The sequence below is a fragment of the Colletotrichum spaethianum genome, assembly GCF_022836535.1.
Source record: "Colletotrichum spaethianum MAFF 239500 DNA, contig03, whole genome shotgun sequence".
Lineage (NCBI taxonomy): Eukaryota > Fungi > Ascomycota > Sordariomycetes > Glomerellales > Glomerellaceae > Colletotrichum > Colletotrichum spaethianum.
The window spans coordinates 259,388-277,510 of record NW_026054773.1 but is presented as its reverse complement, the minus strand read 5'-3'; the positions used below and the strand labels follow the sequence as shown (position 1 = coordinate 277,510).

Genomic DNA, 18,123 nt, shown 5'->3' with positions numbered 1-18,123 from the left:
TATATTATATTTAAAAAAAAGTTAATTAGTTATATTTTATATATCTACTTGTTATAAAAAAACCTTAATTAATTAAGTTAATAACTTATTTAAGAATTACCTTTTTTCTAATATAATTATCTTTATTCATTTTAAACGTATTTTAGTTTATAGTAGTTATTTAGTATATTAATAATAAAAGGTTATTTTAGAGACCTTAAAGTTTAAAGTAGTGCTTTATATAAATATTTTTAGGTTTTTTTTAAGAGCCTATATAATAAAAATAATATAAGTTTTATTTAAAGAGGATTATATGTTTATACGTAGAATAAAGTTAGTATAAAGGTTAAAGAGGTAAAAAGGGTATAGATATATATCACTCACTATGATACGTCACTTACTATACATATACATTAATCATTTTTATTAATTTTAAATATATTTTATTTCATATAATGTATTTAATATATTAATAATAAAAAATAGCTTTAAGGACTAAGTAAATAAAAAATACTTTTTATAAAGATAACTTTAGGTATCTTTAAATAGCTATAATTATAAGAATTATATAGCTTTCTTTTTTAAAAAAAATCTATTATTATATATAGAAGAAAGGTGTTCAAAAGACAACTAGTTTACAGTTAGATATATATGTGTTGCTTACTATGTATATACGTTATATATATACATTTAGCTAATACTATAATAACTTAAGACAAAACTTTAACTAAAAAACCTTTTCAAATATTATTAATATAAGACTATAGCCTAGGTTTTATTAGTATGAAAGAATTAATAATAAATAATACAGCTTTATACTAAGAACTATAATTCTAATACCTATTATAGTTAGTATAAGTTAGTAAAGGCTTAATATTTAATGTTAAGAAAGGATTAAGAAGAACCTACTATAGTAACCTTACTTCTGGCACGAATTCTTTGGCCGAAGAAGACGAGCGCCCATGGAATGACTGTTAACCCAGTGGCAATACCACCCAAAAGCGAACCCGCCCGCTCCTCTCCCAAGTTCCTGAACAAGGCACCTGTGACAAGTGGAAAAACGCCACCTAGCATGTTCCTGCAGCACGACTGCGCAGCGAGTGCCGAAGATGCGTACCTATGGTAAATATCGGCGAAATAGTTGAAGGTGGCCAAATACACCGAGTAAATGCCCCAAGTTGCTAGACCGATGCCAAAGGCAGGAGCAATCCAATGGAACTCTTGCTTCGCAGTGAAGCCAAAGAGGAAGAGACCGGCAGGCAGCAATGTAGCCGAGATGCAGGTGAAGTAGAGACGCGATTCGGGGGCCTCGGCAGGAAAGCGGCGCCGCATGAAGTGCCAGAACCGCGATGAGTCGCCAACGGGGTTATTGGCCTGCCACTGAGGCAGTCGAAGCAGCTTGTCTTGCAGGACACCGACGATGGTCGCCACCACGGACCCAACAATCATAGCAATGAAGAAATATCCCGACTGTTCGATGTCTAGGCTTCTTGTGCGCGACAGGACCAATGGGATGCTCCCAAATGTACAGTAGAGGACTGCCCAGGCAAAAGCACACCAAACAGAGAAGAAAAAGACAACCGGCTCTGTGAACAGCAGCTGGAACGGGCGCGAGACGGAAACAGACACAAGCTTAGCCAGAGATGCTCGTTGCTCGTCTTCTTTGACCAACCATCGCAGTCTCTGGGGCTTGGCTTGGGCGGAACACGACCGACTCAAGCGGCAGTTGGCACATGGCTTTTCCGGTCCAGAACAAGAACATCGCTGGGTATCGCCAGAGTTTGAAGTCGTGTCTGTGTCCCCGTTGTTGGCTGCCTTGTCTTCACGCCACACTCCATAATGACCTGATTCTTCCCTTGCCTGGTACCAGTGGTTCAGAGCTTCGGCCTTCCTCGAGAGTATCACCGATCCTCGACTCTCCTTGAAGAAAACAGCAAGAGCAACCACAAGCACAGTGTCGATGATGACCTGGTGCCAGAAGATCCACTTCCACGCCATCGTTCCGTTCTCGGCACCCATACGCTTCACCATAAGAGACGCAACCAAAGGACCGGCTCCCGTGCCGGCGAGTACTGCGCCACTGAAAAGGGCCATAGGTGTGTTTCTTTCGTCCTTTGCCCATAAATCTGCGATGACGCCGCCAATGACGGAGCTAAAGACAGAACCGCCGACGCCGACAAGGAATCTCGCGATGAGCATGGTTGCCAGGTTTGGTGCAACAGAACAAACGGCCTGGAAGATGACATAAACCACACCAGAAATAATGAAAACTGGATACCGGCCATAGATCTCAGAGAGTGGTGCCAAGACCATGGGCGAGAGAGCAAACCCAACGCAAAAGGTTGTAATTCCCACCAAGACCAAGAGCTGAGAAGTGCCGAGGTCATCAGCCATGATGTACGATGGTGGAGAGTATGAGCCGGCCGTGTAGGCAGTAAGGAAGGTGGCGATACACGAAAGCGCCAGCATCACGTATTTACGTGCTTGAGGCCACTGTAAAGGAGACATGTACTGGGCCAGATCAGGGACCGTCGGTTTTGAATGTCCTTCAACTGACTGGTGAGAGAGAACGTCTACCGGCTCGGGAAGAAGTGTGTCGAAAGTCAAATATCGATAAGTGATGGGACTATTGTCGTCAAGACAAGGGAAGCCGCTGGCTACATCAGAGAAGCCATGTGGAATCGAAAAGATGTCGGTTGGCCTTGAACCTTGAGGTGTCTTTTCAATGTCCTGGTGTACGTCCATCATGACTGAGACATCAAGGCAGAGGGTCAAAAATGTTGATGACGTTTGCGACCTCGAACAGGAACCTGGGAGTTGAGTTCATATGGGAGTCGATGCAGAATCCATGGCTTTCACCTTATGGGCGCGCAGAGGTAAGAGAAGAGAACGAGACTTGCAGAAGCTGGCATCAAGGGAGTTGCAGGATCTTATTGTATTAGTTGCCCCGAAAGCATTGTGTCAACAACTGAGGTATATCCGTACAAGCGCCGGGGATGTGAACGGGAATAATGATGCAGGTTTTAGGACCCACAGGGTTGCATTCGTAGCGGCTGCGTCCTACTCATCCGTGACTGGTCATGACGGCCATCGTTCTAGGCTAAGCCCAGGGGTCTGGATGAAGAGACGAGGAGCTAGGATGCGATGTGACACGACACGGTGCCATACGATGCTCGGCCCGATGGTCGTGTGAGAGAGGGTTATAGACCGTTGCTATATCTCGTATGTCTTCGTCCTTCTGTGTAGGAACTTGACGAACTTGAGAAGAAATCTTGCTGATCCACTGTGCCTGATTGGTGCAGTAAGACAGGGATTTGGGGTGAATCTATGATTCCCCGCCTGCGGATCTGTGACTCGAGTTGAGTGGAACAGATCTCGACACGACATGGAGTGATGACTGATATGCTCTCCCTTGCCAGGCCGAGTTTACCAGCGAAATACTAGAAGTAGGAGAGACCCAGCAGGCCAACTGGGTACAAGTTGGTATAAACCTCGTTCTCGTCATCCGGCCGGAAGCAGGGGATGACAAACGTAAGCGCGGGCATCGATTTGGTAGCTGATCGCCAACGGTCCCAAGATCTGTGAGGCGCAGTCGCAGACCCTGACATCGATATCCTCTCCATCCCTTGATGGGGTGGTTAGCCTGTTGCAGATTGCCTCGCCTAAACTGCCATTCGTCGATGGAGTCTTGAAGTCGTGTCGGAGAAACTCGGGGATTATTTACGATTCCGAAAATATTTGTAGAGACACCCGAATTCCATCAAGTCCCTGAATCCTGAACCGTCCACCCACATTGTTGGTAACCTTCAGCTCGCTCGCTTCGCCACACCCTTGCTGGTAGGAGACTTGGTACCATGCCTTTTACAGCGTTAGCCCAGCTCGCTCGAGCTACCCCATAGTATCGAGTGCCTATCTGGGGTCGAACCGGCATATGAAATGCGCTTTCTTTTCCTTTCCCATTCTATTCCCGGCGAATCGCCAAAACCGGCCTTCAGTTATCAGTGTGCAGCACTGTCGTCTTGGCCAGGAAGGATCGGTCATCGGCCAATCTTGACATCAACGTGTACTTGTCAAAATTGTGGTGAGTGATGGATCCAGTCGACCCAAGTGCTGAGACGCAGGAGTATGAGTTGCTCAAGACATAGTACGAATTGCTCACTTGCAGCGCATCGCTGAAAGACAGACCCTACAAATAACCACGCTGCCAGCACAAGAACGTATCTTTAATATTGTCTGCGTGGCTCTATACAATTATGCCGCAACTTGCGGAGAGCGGAGGGACGAAGAATGGATCAAGACGGGTGTAATACGGGTGGGCCGTGGTGGCTCCAAACTCATTACCGTTCAATTCCCGTTAGCCCTTGACTCGTCGCCAGTAACCCCGTTGGTGTCTGTATGATTCTATGCCGGTTTTGTCTTGACCGCCATTCAAGCCTTTCTTCTTCCACATGGACTGCCATGTCTGATCGAATGTCGCAATACATACTAAAAACCGTCGACAATCCAAACTTGGGGTTGCCCGATTGGCCCCACATGCTATAGGAGTAAAGGTATCGCGACTCATCGTACCTAGGTAGGTTGGTCATGAGTCAATGGTGCAGCCCAACGCAATGGTTCAAGTAAAACCAGATTTCTGTTCCTTTCCCTGTCCGACCCTCGGCCTAATTATTTCATCGATGGTTTCCTTATATATCCCTTTCCAAGTCAACTCATCCACGATAACCGTGTTGCGAGTGTTCGGCGTAGGACTCGGCGGGAAGCTCCGCAACGACATGTCCTGGATGCGTGTCGTGCGCGGCAGGCCAGGTGGGGAAATCGGGATCGGACATGAAGTTTGCCGCCTGGTATTGCTGAGATATGCCGAGCTCCGAGTGGGCACTCGGTGAGGGGTGGGTGATGCCGATGCTGCCGACATTGCTTTTCTTCGCGTGGTGTTGTTCCTGTCCGCCAGGAGGACTTCCCTTCTCGAGAGTGCTGCCAACACCGCCGGCACTGTGGGTTTCGTCGTAGATGATATGTCTTCGGCGTAGGAAAGCTTGAACGACAGCAATGACGAAAATAAGGAGGAGGATGCCGCCAACAGTGCCGGCAATGACGGCAATAAGGGTGTTGACTGGCACTGAGACACGGGCATCGCAGCGACTGAATCGGTCGATGTAGGCTGGGGAGTGATCTCTTTGGGGATGAAGCCGTCAGCATCGCGGTAATGGATGTTGGCGTGGCGGATGATATGGACGAGGTGATAATGGTAGAGGTGTCCATGAGCGACGACATCCACGACGAGGTGGTCATGAAGGTTGTCGTCTGGCTTTTCTCGGTGGCAGTGATGGTTACTAAGGTGTCGTGTAAGTAAAATGGCTGTTCAGAAACGACGGTGGAGTGGCGGCAGACTCACCAGTCGCTGTCTTGACACGGGAGACGCGAGAGATGACTGGGCCTCCGGTCTCGAAAGCTCCACCAGACCGAGAAAGACGGAAAACAGCGTTAGATACAGGAAACGCAGTGTCGTCGCTGCTGTCATCGTAGTGGTCGTATGGAGCGGCGTGTAGCTGCATGGTTGTGACTAGCAAGGTGGGAATAGAGAGAGAGAGAGGTTTGGGTTTATCAAGTGGAGGGAGGGGATGTGTGAAGATGCTAATAATGTCGGCTTGCGCCTTGGTGGTGATGAAGCGCAAATGGGTTCTTAAGTTGTGGGAAAGTTCAACTCGAGCGAGAGTGGTGTGTGCAGTAAAGAATGCGACAGCCGAAGTAGGTGACAATCGAGCCAAAGCCGAGGACAGCCAGAAAAGAAGAGTAAGAAGAATAATACAGATTTGGCCGAAGGATCAAGGGGAGATCCTAGGAACACCGACGGATGAACAGAGGCAAGAAGTCTGAAGAGGAAAAAGCTATAACTGAGCTTTGGGCAGGATTCGCAAGATTGAAAGGACGAAGAGGAAGGTACGTCGGGGTCGGATGAAAAGTGGCAACACCCACGATTGAGGCAGTCACAAACATCATTGGAAGGTGGGCGATGAATACAACGTCCACCCAACAGGGCCTTACTTCACTTTTGAAGTTGCAACGGTTTCATTCAGAGCACGTTTACATGATTCACTAGGAAAACCTACCTCACAATATTCGCCTGAAACTCTTGAAGTTGAACTCATTTCCAACCCCAGAGAGCTATCTTATTCCGTAAGGAAAGGTATTACAACCTAGACTACTCCCACTTCGTCCCCACTCTCTATCAGTAAGTTTACTGCGAATTGTTTGCCTCGGATTCCGAATTTCTTTATGTGACCTGCCCCAACTACCCGTATCCCATGGCCGACACCGACGATGCCTGGTCTTTCCCTCCTCCGTGTGGGTTTAACAGTGACGAGCTTGGTTTACTCTTGTTTTGAATACCTATTAGTGGTGTGGTCATGAAGGAATTGTCTTGGCTAGCTGGGCGGCATAGTTGCAACGAGCTCTTTTCGCCTGTGTGCCACTCCCCCAGTCTCATCAGCCTCCCTCTCCTGACGTGTGACCGACTTTGACCGACCTACGCGCTTAGGATTCCGGCGAATGTGTCTCATCCACGAAAGATGCCACTAGTCCAGTTATCTTTTCTACTTCGACTTGCTGGGCTCTCTTGTTAACCATCAGCTATTCGTAGACAATAGCTTCAAGTACTGACCTCTGTGGTAGCGCCGCGTAAGGGAAACCAGGCTGTCGCAAGCATACATGAACGGAAAACAAGAATTTAGTGTCGGATGCCATGTAGGCCTTCTTGCAGGCGGTGTGGCCGCATCAGAAACCTAGCATCGACTCAAAGGAGTTGGTCAACGTCGACCTCTGGCCCACCTAGATTGCCTTACCCTTCGTTACATTTGGGTCCGCCTTCTTCTTTGTGTGCCTAACTTAACAAGACATGCTAGCTATCCGAGCTCAGCGCCTGTAAAAATGTCACAATACATCCGCAACCGCAAGATTTGATTGGACTTGCCAGCCCTTCCGGCTTGTTAAGCATCGCTAGTCCCACCGGGTGCATTCTGATACCGTCCGCCGCTCTATGCTACATGTCAAAGCATACTTGATGAGATAAAGAAGCACTGTCTCTTCGCACTTGGTAACATTCGTATGGAGATGGAGTCGATATCTTCCGTTTTGTTGTTGTCGCCTTGATCGTTGAAGTCTTTGAACACTTGTCCCATGTCTCCTTCGCCCTCATATTGCCTCATACCACTCCTTCAAGACACGCTTCTCAGGTCCAGAGTCAGTGGCTTCTACTGCTTAATCGCCTAACCACCGCCAATTCCTTGTAGCGTTGTATCTCCCGAGTTTCCCGTAACCATGAATACTCGAGGGCCAAACCAGGTCGCTGACAAGGCAAACCATCAAGGATACATCCTTCTAAGTTCTCGAATGGACATCGTCTCCCGGTCATCACCAACGGAATCTTAGCCACTTGTATCTGTGCTACGTTTCGCACAGCGTTCGCCCCGGCCCTCGGTCATATGTTCCATAGCATTCAAGCCACGGAAGTGTAGTGTTGGAAGCACTAGGCACCATCGCTCAGGCATCGTGGTCGAGTAGTATTATCTGCTGCCTCGGATACATCAGGTCGGGAGACGGTTCGCACACTATGTCGGGCAACTAGTCCACTGAATCTCTGAGGAGGCCAACCCTCGAAGCTGTCCAGGCTGCAGGGCATACGGTACAGAGCGCCAGACTAAACGTTCACATATGCCCCTCTGTAGATGCCCTATCTTTTGATAGTGACATGAACGAGGAAGTCTATCAGTGCAAGTCATTGAAGAAGAGGACAGTGTATGAACCACAGGCTGTGGCGTTAGGTCAGTACGGGCTATCATTCAGATTGTATAGCCTCCCGTGCGCATCTCGTCAACCACCAACATCAGCAACGCTGGCTAAACATTCAAGCAACCTTGACCGCTCGATTTGGGGTACGGCAGTAATCTAGAGTTCGCATTACCCCCATAGCACCCTTCGGCCGTTGGCTTCATCTGCCAATGATAGCCCGGTGAATCTTTTTCACTTCCCGTCTTGCGATCCCGGCTCCCTTACCAACGCATCAATGGTCCAAGGGGAGTTAGGAAATATCGAGGCGTCCGCGCCCTCACCCCATTGTTCTGGCTTGCACAAACAGAATCAGGTTCACTGTGGGCTTCGTATTTCGCGCCATCGCTGCTGCCTGCACGCCGGTATTCCATTTTTGCTTCGTCCAACTTCTTGCTGCGTTCTGGGATCCTGAAGACTAGCCCACCGCCGGATGAGAATGGGTCATCTGTCTGGTAATGGTAAATATACTCGGCGGGGCATCTGTGCTTATCGGACGATACCTCACGAAATATGCCGGCCAAGCTTGGGCAAACACTCTTCGCGTGGAAGGTATGAAAGGGATTCTTCGACAGCCTAACTTGTATTTCGAAGAGCCTGACTACTCAGCAAGCCATTTCGGCGATTGCTTGGGCGGACATGCAGAAGAGATGATAAATCTAGCATCGCGCTTCATACCCATCATCAATATGGTCGTGGTAGATGATCACTCCATCAACAACCTGGATACTGTTAATTTGGTGGAAGTCGGAGCATTTTGCAAACAGAAGGTAATGGATACGGTGTCGGTCATGCATTAGATATTCACCAAAATCCAAGTAGTATAACCTTTCACACTAGAAAATCACTTTACTGACTGGCATCCCCAGTTGGTCAACGGAATCATGCGTAATCGGGCTGCAAAAGGAGCGGTATCGGAGGGCCAACGTCGTTATTCCCAACCACGATGCGGAGTGTAGTCTTGGCCTACCCTTCACAACCCATACGCCAAGTCCTGCGAAGTATCAACTTGACTATTGGTAGCGGAAAGTATGTACCGATGGTGGGACCAAGCGGGTGCAGCAAAAGCACCGTCATTCCCCTTCTCGTTTTCCTTCTTACAGGGTTGTACGGACCTTACCAGCTGGATTTAACAGGCGGAACCAAGCCGTGCCAGCTTACCTATGGAGATATAACATCTGACCAGACGGATAGAGAGCACTTCCACTCTCACATTTCTTCGTGCTACGGACGCCCTACCTCTTCTCTGTGAAGGTGGCAGATAGCATCGCATGCGGACTAGCAGAAGCTTCGCCATTGTGCCATAGCAGTAACGTGAGAAGGGCTGCGCGGGGGGTCGAGAATCTACGAAACTCATCATGTCGCTTCGCCAGGATCATGACACGCTCGTTAGAGAAGACGGACAGGATATTTCTGCAGGCCAGTCACGGCGAACTTGTATAACCAGGGCACTGGCCCGACAGCCGTGGCTCATGATCTTGGACGAGCCAATGAGTGCCCTGGACAGCTTATCAGCAGAAAGTATTCGACAGACGATCACTAGTATCATAGCAAACGCGGGGGACCGCGAGACAAGCACTGTGGCCGTAACTCATAGCAGGGAAACAATGCGTATAGCTCGGCATGGCATCGGGTTGGAAGCTGGCCGCATGATATGTGAGGGTATCTCCTACGAGCAGCAGTTTGACAGCAATGTCTTTCCAACTCTCATCAACCGTGATCTATAAACTCAGAGGTACACGGTGCCCACAGTGGCCGTCTTTGTCATGGTTCTCTCATCAGTGGTTGGTCAAACTAGGCAAGTACTTTTTTTTGTTACTTGAAACGAAGCTCATTGCATCGTAAAAAGGTCATCATCCAAGCCCAAGTGTTCTCACTCGGCATGTGCTATACATCAGCAGTCTAGAAGAGTACTAGGTGAATGGCGAGACCAAAGGGTCGTACCACGCAGTAGACAGGGCAGCCTTGCCCGAACACCCCGTCCTTTCGAACCCTGTTGTCGAAACCGTGGGCCGCTTCATTCGGTCAATCAAGAGCCGGCTCTATCTACTGCTCACAATCCGTCGACCTCGGGTGAAGCACTTTCTAACCGAGGGTTGCAGGGTGCATGTATATGACATCGTAGTCGGTTTTTTGTTTCGGCCATCGTCGTACGAACTCAAGGTATGAACTGAGCTGCACAGTTTAGCTAGAGGTCTTGGATGCCTGTGCCTTCTCGTAGATCCAGTCGTTCAGGCCCTTGCGGTTTCTGGCGATCTCGATGGCGTAGAACTGCATGCGAGGCGCTGGGCAAGGGTTATTTAGTTGACGCTTCCCTACAATATTAAAACCGAGGAGAGTGCGAGAACGACTCACCAAAGATGACCTCGTTCTGTCCGTACTCGAACTTGGGGTTGGCGCGGACCATGGTGCCGAAGTTGTAGTCGTCAACTTTTTTCTCGTAGGCCATCATGAACTTGCGCCAGCGCTCCTTGCCGTCCTTGCTTTTCATCTCGTCCTCGTTGATGGTGGCGGCGGGGTCGAATTCGGGGAAGTCCCTTTGCAGGTGCTCGTAGATCTCGTCATCAATTTTGGTCAGGCGCAGAGAGGAGCCCTTGACCTTCTCCAAGATATTCCAGTAGGTCTCCATATGCTGGACGACTGCGAAAAGGCGAGGCTGATTAGCACCTGGTTGTACTATAGAACACGCACTCGGCGAGCGGCAGCGTGGTATACACACCCTTGACGGCGAACTGCTTCTCAATCTAGATGCAAGACGGGTCAGCGCGTTGTGTTGGCGGCGCATAGCTAGAAGGCAAAAATGGGAAGGGTGGAGCTTACATCCTCGAGGTTGTCCGCATCCTGGGCGTTGAAGTTGGTGGGAACGGGGGCCGCCATTTTGACTGATAGTCAGACTATGTTCGGTGAAAATTAAAGCCAGGTACACCAACTAAGTAATAGACAGGCTCAACCGGTTGCGTATCCGTGATTATAAACGTTGGACGTGGACGTGTGCCGCGGGGTTGAGAGAGAGAGAGAACAAAGCTTTCAGAAATTCATAGTGGGGCAATGCGACGATAAGATCAGCACTGTGCGATGGGGCCATCGCGGGTTTCTTTTTTCTTTTTTTCTTTTTTCTCCCACGTTTCCCCCTCTTCCATTTCCTTCTTTGTCCGCTGCAAGGTGAGTTCCAGTTGTCGAAACACTGTGTCTCCACACAGTGAGATACGTCACTGTTCCACCCGGTTCCTCTCACTAAAGGGTCTCCAACATCTTACCTGTGCGCTGACCTAGATACACCGAGTGCAGCTCGGTGAGCAGTAACCAAACATAGGCCTTAATCCAACATCGAACCTTAACTTTCATCCCATCATCCGCCTTAATGCAATCCGTCCATCATTCCACCTGAAAACCTCCCACTCTCCCATACCCGCAAATGTCTGATCTTGGTTCGAACTGTCTCTCTGAAACATCGATCACTAGTCCAACAAGCTTCTGCCGTCCGAATCCTACGACGTCCCACTCGACGATGCCCTGTCGGATCAAGTTCAGGGTTGAGCGTTAGTCTCACGCCTCAGTGTGCTTTTTTTCAGTCCGTGTATTAGGCTCTGCATCTTTTTCACGAGTCCCTCGAAGCCGGAGTCCGTGAATTCCTTAGCCTCAAATCCGAGTCGCTGCTTTCTGCTGGCTGGTTGTCCGCACATGCTGCTATCCATAGGCGCTCCCTTCACAGATTCCTTCACGTGAGAGGATAAGATCTCGATGGCTACCGGCCTATTCGGTGGTCTCTCATGACTTCATGGCAGCATAGTCATCACATCGAGGCAGTGGGGTTAGCGGACATACTTTTGACAGTGGTATTTGATAGCATTTCACTCTTCGAGAAAGACCTGGGCCGACTGTGAGTTTGTGTTACCGCTGCTAGAGCCACATAGGCACAACAGGTTTGAAAATTGCCGAGAACTTAGGGTTATTGGGAAGTAGAAGAAGCCTGTGTCCATATATTGGGTTACCTGCTTGGCCGTCCCGCCTAAAGCTGGGTCGACTATGTCGCCTCTTGGGGATATCGGATGGAAGAAGCGGACCGTAAAATTCCCGGCGATAACGTCAAAGATTATCGGGGATGATAAGTCCTTCTGGTTCAAACAAGCCTTGGAAAATGCCGCGATGAACTTATCTATGTTAGCAATTCTTGCGTACTAATTGCATGCCTGCTTTCTCAGCCCAAACCCAAGTTGAGTCGAGTCAATCTCAATAACGGGTTGCTGCACGAAGTGTTTGTACCTGGCACATAAATTTTTACCAGCGTATTCAAGCATGTTCCAGAAAACAGTAAAATGGCGACGTAGAAGCGCCCCGCATGAGGGTGGTGACCAACATCGCGGCACGCAACGCAAACCAGGCGTCGAGGCAAGGCTGCAGTCACCCTAATGGGCAGCGAGGGAAGTGTCGGTGATTGATATTTCCACAGTTCTCCAAATGTACCAGCCACAGGTCAGGCAGATGGACATGCTGATGTTGGCTTTGTGATCGGCAACGATATACGAACGCAGGTAGTCTGAAGCATGGAGGCGTCGGAGCCGACTCTTGGATTTCTTTACATTCGCTGAAGAGCACGATGCCAACCATCACAATTGGTGACCTCGTATTCGGGTAACGTCAGATCACAGCGGTGATTTTGGTACACCCCAACTTTAGCAAAGCGATACCACAATGGGAGGGTCTCGTCATGAAGTGGCTGATTATCTAGATTCGAGCCTTCCCATTGACTTCCTGGCTGCCTCGGGGAGCACAAAAGAGGTCTATTGTTATTCTCCCCTTGGTTGCTAATTGCCACCATGTTCTCCTAGTTGCTTTTGCGCTCACCTCTAATGAACCTACAGGCGTATACTGTAACCGATAGGTAACAAGTAAATGGGGCACCTGCAATTCTTATTCTGAGTGTTCTTTACTATTGTCTATCCTGATTCTCTTGCTACTACCCCCTCTGTCCTTGCTAGCACTGTTACCCCCTTCCTTGTCCCCCGTCGTGTCTATAGATACCAGAGGCATAGAAAGGGCTACGAGGACGAGAAGGAGAGAGAAGAGAACGGGAGAATGTGAAGATGGTGGAGACGACCGGCCGCAAACCCACTACTACATCGCCCTTCGAACTCATCCAGCTCGGAAAGCTGCAGAGATTAGCGGACTGTTCAGGCCATGTCATCTAGCAATTCTTTCGTCTTCGAAACTCTTTCCGCCTTCAGAGTGAACTGTCCTGCCGTTGGGACGTCGTAACATGTCGGTGTTGAATGCGTCAGCGCGCTTAAAGCCTATGAGTTCACTCCCTGGTTGTTATAATTAGACCATGCTCTTCTGTATTGAAAGGTGACTGGCACCAAGAAGGCCGAAACGTCTTCATTCTCTCGTTGACATTTCGCGATATCTTGCGAAGCCTGTGCCAGCGAAACAGATAGCCGTCATTGTCTGCCCTCAAAAAAGTATAGCAAAGTCGACGTCAATGAGTAGAGGCTTGCTGATGTGGGCCAATGCAACCCACGTGTACGTAGAAATGGTGGCGTTGACGCCAGATCATCCCACACACCCCGCTCCTCCTTTTCTATCGGGGTTCCAAATGCACCACCCGGTCCAGGCCAGACGAGGCCCCGGATCCCCGACCCACTCGGCTCCGACCAGAACGTCACCGGCTTCATGAGCCGGCGAAATCTGCATAGTTTGGCCGTTTGAAATTATGGAGGATTACGTGCGCTACCAATGTGTTAGCTGGGGATTCACAAAACTCTCTCCAAAGACGAGCAAAGTGAGTACTGTTGAGGTAGATCAACCATCCTCGTGGACAGGTTCCCAGAGCGGTATTCAATGAGGTCGAAAGAAGCTGAATAGGAATTGTTGTCCTATTACTGTCCTCACCACCTGTCCGTCTGTTTTTGTTCTGTCCCGAGCTCAAAGAGCGATCTGATGACCCTTTTGCTGTGCATTATGGCGGAAGATTACCCATCATCCGAAGACGGTGCTCCCATCTCCACTTCAGACAGAAGAACAGAATAGTACCGCAATGCATAGGAGAGAAAGTCTTTGGCAAGGTGATATCAACTTTATTCATGTGTGCAAATCATACTCGTGTCCTGGGCAAAGGGCCCTTCATCGTCTATCACGGTTTAACTAGGTACTTTGGTATCTCCCACACGCCGGCGGGCAGCCTCCTTTTCTCTCCCTTCCACCAACACCGAATCAATTACAACTTTCCGATGCCGAGGTGCTCAGGGTCAGCCTTGACAATACGCAGGGTGTTGGTGTTACCCATGCCACCCTTCCAGCCCTGGACGACCACGAGAGTATCACCCTTGCTGACGACGTTGAGCTCCAATGCGTGCTCGACACCCCACTTGATGCGGCGATCGACATCCTCCTGCCAGTTGACCTTGGTGAAGTCAGGCTTGGCCTCGGGAACAGGAAGGGGTAGACGCCGCGGTACAAGTGACCGTAGCGAGATGCCGGGGCGTTTCTTGTGACCATGAAGATGGGGCAGACGGGGCGGTACTTGGACAACAGGCGGGCAGACTCTCCAGAGGTGGAGAGGACAATGATACCGCCAGCGTTGAGGTCGAGGGAAGCTCTGACGGCGGCCATGGCGCAGGACTCGACGACGCTAACAGGGCGCTTGACGAGGGTGCACATCTCCTCGAAGTGAGAGACGTAGGGAATGGTGTTCTCGGCCTTGAGGCAGGCCTCGTGCATCTCGGAAACGGCCTCATTGGGGTAGCTACCCTTGGCGGTCTCACCAGACAACATGACACAGTCGGCGCCATCAGTGATGGCGTTGCCGACGTCGCTGATCTCGGCGCGGGTAGGGCGGGGTTCTTGATCATGGACTCGAGCATCTGGGTGGCGCAGATAACGGGCTTGCCGGCTCTGTTGCACAGGGCAATCATCTTCTTCTGGGCAGCGAAGACCTCGGCGGCGGGAATCTCGATACCGAGATCGCCACGAGCAACCATGACACCGTCAGTCTCGGCAAGGATCTCCTCGAAGTTGTTCAGACCCTGACGGTTCTCGATCTTGGCAATGATCTGGATGTGCTTGCCCTCCTCGCCAAGAATGGTGCGGATGTCCTTGATGTCCTGACCGCGACGGATAAACGAGGCGAAGACCATGTCGACGTTGTTCTTGACGCCGAAGCGGAGGTCGTTCTGGTCCTTCTCGGACAAGGCAGGAAGGTCAACATCAGTGTTAGGCAGGTTGACACCCTTCTTGGAGGAGATGAAGCCGTTGTTGCGGGCGCGGACCTCAACGGTCTTGTCATCCTTGACCTTGAGGACATCGAAGGCAAGGACACCGTCGTCGACGTAGATGATGCGGCCGGGCTCAATGACCTTGGTGATGTTCTTATAGTCGACATACCTGCAAACGAGGGGCGATAAGCGTACTGAGGGGCAAACAGCGAGGAGGCATAAGAGAGGGGGTTAATTACATGTTGTCGGTGTCGCAAGCCGTGGCGTACTTCTCGTCGGTGGTGAAGTTCAGGACCTTGCCGGCAGAGATGGGGAGATCTTCATCGTTCTTCGTGTTTCCGGTGCGGATCTCAGGGCCCTTGGTGTCGAGGGCAATGGCAACCTGGCGGCCAGGCTGGGCCTTCTCGGCGGCGCGGGCATTGTCGATGACGGACTGGTGGTACTCGTAGCCACCGTGCTATACGAGGGAGGAAGGGTTAGCAAGGTGCGGGATTTTGGGAGGTATCTAGGTCGGGACGAAGTGGTAGGCCTTACCGAGAAGTTCATGCGCACGACGTTCAAACCAGCCTTGCGCAGGGCGTTGATGGCCTCAACAGAGTTTGTCTTGGGGCCAATGGTGCAGATGATGGAAGAACGGCGGTAGTTCTTCTCGGGCTGGTAGGCGGTGTCGAGGCTAGAGAGCCAGGCGATCTTGCCGCCGACATCGAGGTGGTCCTTGGCAGTGGCAGCCATTGCGAGTCTATGGGAAGTGTCTGTGGTTTGGCGGGGTTGTTGAGGGAGGAAGGAGAGAAAAACGTCGTCGTCGGGAGGGAGAAGATGAAGCTGGGAGGTTTTGGCTGCTGGAGACGAGAGAGACGAGGCGAGGAGGAGGGGTCTGCTGCAGTTGTTAAATCCTGCTGGGAGTGGGGTGGCCGAGAAGAGATGGAGGGATAGGGAGGGAGGGAAAGAGGCAAGGTTGTTTAAGCTGGGTGCTGGGTAGATCGGAGGAATCAATATAGGTGGATGAGAGATACACTAATAGAAACAAAAGCGAGAGACCAACGGGGTTGTCGGGTGTCAAGGTCACCAATGCAGGGTTTATGCAGAAACACAGCAAGCCTCAGATAGGTATTTGTTGAAGACCAAGACAGGAGAGACGAGAGAGACACGAGGGGAGAGGGCGAGAAACAATTTGCTCCTGGTCCAAACGAACGAAGCTGTGCCCGCCGCCGGTGCTGGCGGTGGTGCAGTAGCAGCTGTTGCTGACCTGGACTGGCTGGTGGTACTTCTCAGTCCTCGGCGGTGGTGTCGGTGCTTCTTTTTTTTTCTTTTCTTTCCCCCTCTCTCCCCTTCTGGTGGCCGCCGCGCTTTGCCCCTCGTTGAACTTCCCTGCTCTGGTGGGAAAGCTGCTGAGGGGACCACAACGCGGACGTGGTTGCCCCTCAATTCAACGCAATGGTCCGTGCATCGAGGTGAGAGTCTCCACAGTGTGGTGATTGAGTTCTCAATCCTAGTCCGTGGGCAGGTACCTACGAACATGGGCCCCCACCAACATGAGGTGAGCGTGGTGAGGTGCTTCTGACAGCACCCTCGTCCGCTCCTCACCGCGCACCTCGTCTCATATCTAACAACGGCTGGCAGAGAGAAGAGGGAGAGTGAAAGAGAGAGGCATGGACCGCCCCATCTTGTTCTTACCTCGCCTTCCCGCCAAGCACATCCGCCAGCTGGAACGGACGACCAATAAGGCAAAAAGTACGGCTGTGACTACACGGGGCCGCACAAGGTGTACCTAAATAGAATAAGATACATACCAAGGCTGCCAGGAGCATGGTGAGGCAATGCAGGGTGAGACGAGGTGAGGCGAGGAGAGATGAAGTGAGGTTTGACAAGGCCAGGGCAATGGCAGCAGAATAAATAGAAGCTGTCGAGGAAACAGAAACAGCAACAGAAACAGCAAGGGGCAAACACCGCAACGCAGCGGAACGGAACGCAACCTGACAATGAGTTTGATCCACTCGCTGAAGCCAAGCTATTTGTTGGTTTCTTCAACGCCCGAGCGTGTCGAGTAAGTGACTGAGTGAGAGAGCGAGAGTGTGGGTACGCAAAAAGTCGATAGAGTTATGTGGTTTGTGATAGCAATAGGTCGAGAAAGTGAGAGAGATGGAAGGGATATTGGCTGGATGAAAGGGGGTGGATGATGAGGGATTCCGATCGGTCAATCAATCAATCAATCAATGGCCTCGTGAAGATTATTCGGCCTTTTGGCCTTCCTCTCTTTTCATCCTCTCTCTCTATTCCTCTCTCTCTCTCTCTCTCTCTCTCGCGCGCGCGCGTCCCGCCGTACGAATATACTTGCGTTTGCATTCGCACTTGCACTTGCACTCCGACTCTGACACGGAGCTCCGGGCCTGGTCCAGCGTTCCTCGGGCTGGGCGGGTTTTAAAGCCTCAAACACTCAACAAACTGGACCTCATGCTTTGGGCACACACAACCTTTACCCTCTTTTTTTTTGGACCTCGCCAACGCGAATGGAATGGCAACGCCAGCCCGGACCGCCGACCCCTCAAAAAAATGCCCCTCCTTCCGCTAAAAAAAGAGAGGGGGAAAAAAAAAGAGGACAAAAAGGCGTTTGCTGCTGGGCGGAGAAACACCCTGATCCACTCGACATGCCTGCTCTCGTGAAAATCGCAATTGGTAACAATGCATTTGTCCGTGGCTCCCGTCCACAGAATCGGGTAACCTTGATCTGACATGGCCGGGAAATGGAAATGCTGATGAGGCAGAGGTGGACCACCGCCGGTAAACCGTCGGGCCTTTTCACTTCACACTTGTGCCGCGGAGGAGCAAAAGCCCAGCCAGCACTGAGGTTCCAACTAACCCGGTGTGGGTGGTGTGGTCCACCGTCCCTTGGACATGACGATGGTGCAAGCCAATCCGAGCTGGTGGTGACGCGAATCAAACTGTCTCGATAACTCGGGGTCCGAGTCGTGTTCCCCCATTTCGCCCTCTTTCCCCCGTGTCTTATCAGTCGCAGGGGTGGCGGGAGGGAATAATGGGAAAGGCACTAGGTATCGTGGGGGAAGGGGCGGTCGTAACTCCAAGAAAACCAAAACACTCCCCAAAAAATATG

At 50.6% G+C, this 18,123-nt stretch overlaps 3 protein-coding genes across 3 annotated transcripts; all 3 read right to left on the bottom strand.

Annotated features, from left to right (window-relative positions):
- Positions 1-804: 804 nt before the first annotated feature.
- ColSpa_01559 (MFS transporter prlG) lies at positions 805-2,373 on the bottom strand (the record flags this gene model as incomplete). The annotated part of the gene is made up of 3 exons (XM_049267771.1): positions 805-819; positions 889-1,009; positions 1,097-2,373. The coding sequence occupies 3 exons, from the start codon at positions 2,371-2,373 to the stop codon at positions 805-807; spliced, it is 1,413 nt and encodes a 470-aa protein (XP_049123728.1).
- A 2,315-nt stretch (positions 2,374-4,688) lies between these two features.
- On the bottom strand, positions 4,689-5,534 carry ColSpa_01558 (uncharacterized protein; the record flags this gene model as incomplete). Its single annotated transcript, XM_049267770.1, has 2 exons — positions 4,689-5,140; positions 5,375-5,534. The coding sequence occupies 2 exons, from the start codon at positions 5,532-5,534 to the stop codon at positions 4,689-4,691; spliced, it is 612 nt and encodes a 203-aa protein (XP_049123727.1).
- A 4,453-nt stretch (positions 5,535-9,987) lies between these two features.
- Positions 9,988-10,680, bottom strand: ColSpa_01557 (protein PBDC1; the record flags this gene model as incomplete). Its single annotated transcript, XM_049267769.1, has 4 exons — positions 9,988-10,088; positions 10,159-10,443; positions 10,523-10,547; positions 10,624-10,680. 4 exons carry the CDS (start codon positions 10,678-10,680, stop codon positions 9,988-9,990), a joined length of 468 nt encoding a protein of 155 aa, XP_049123726.1.
- Between the last annotated feature and the right edge of the window lie 7,443 nt (positions 10,681-18,123).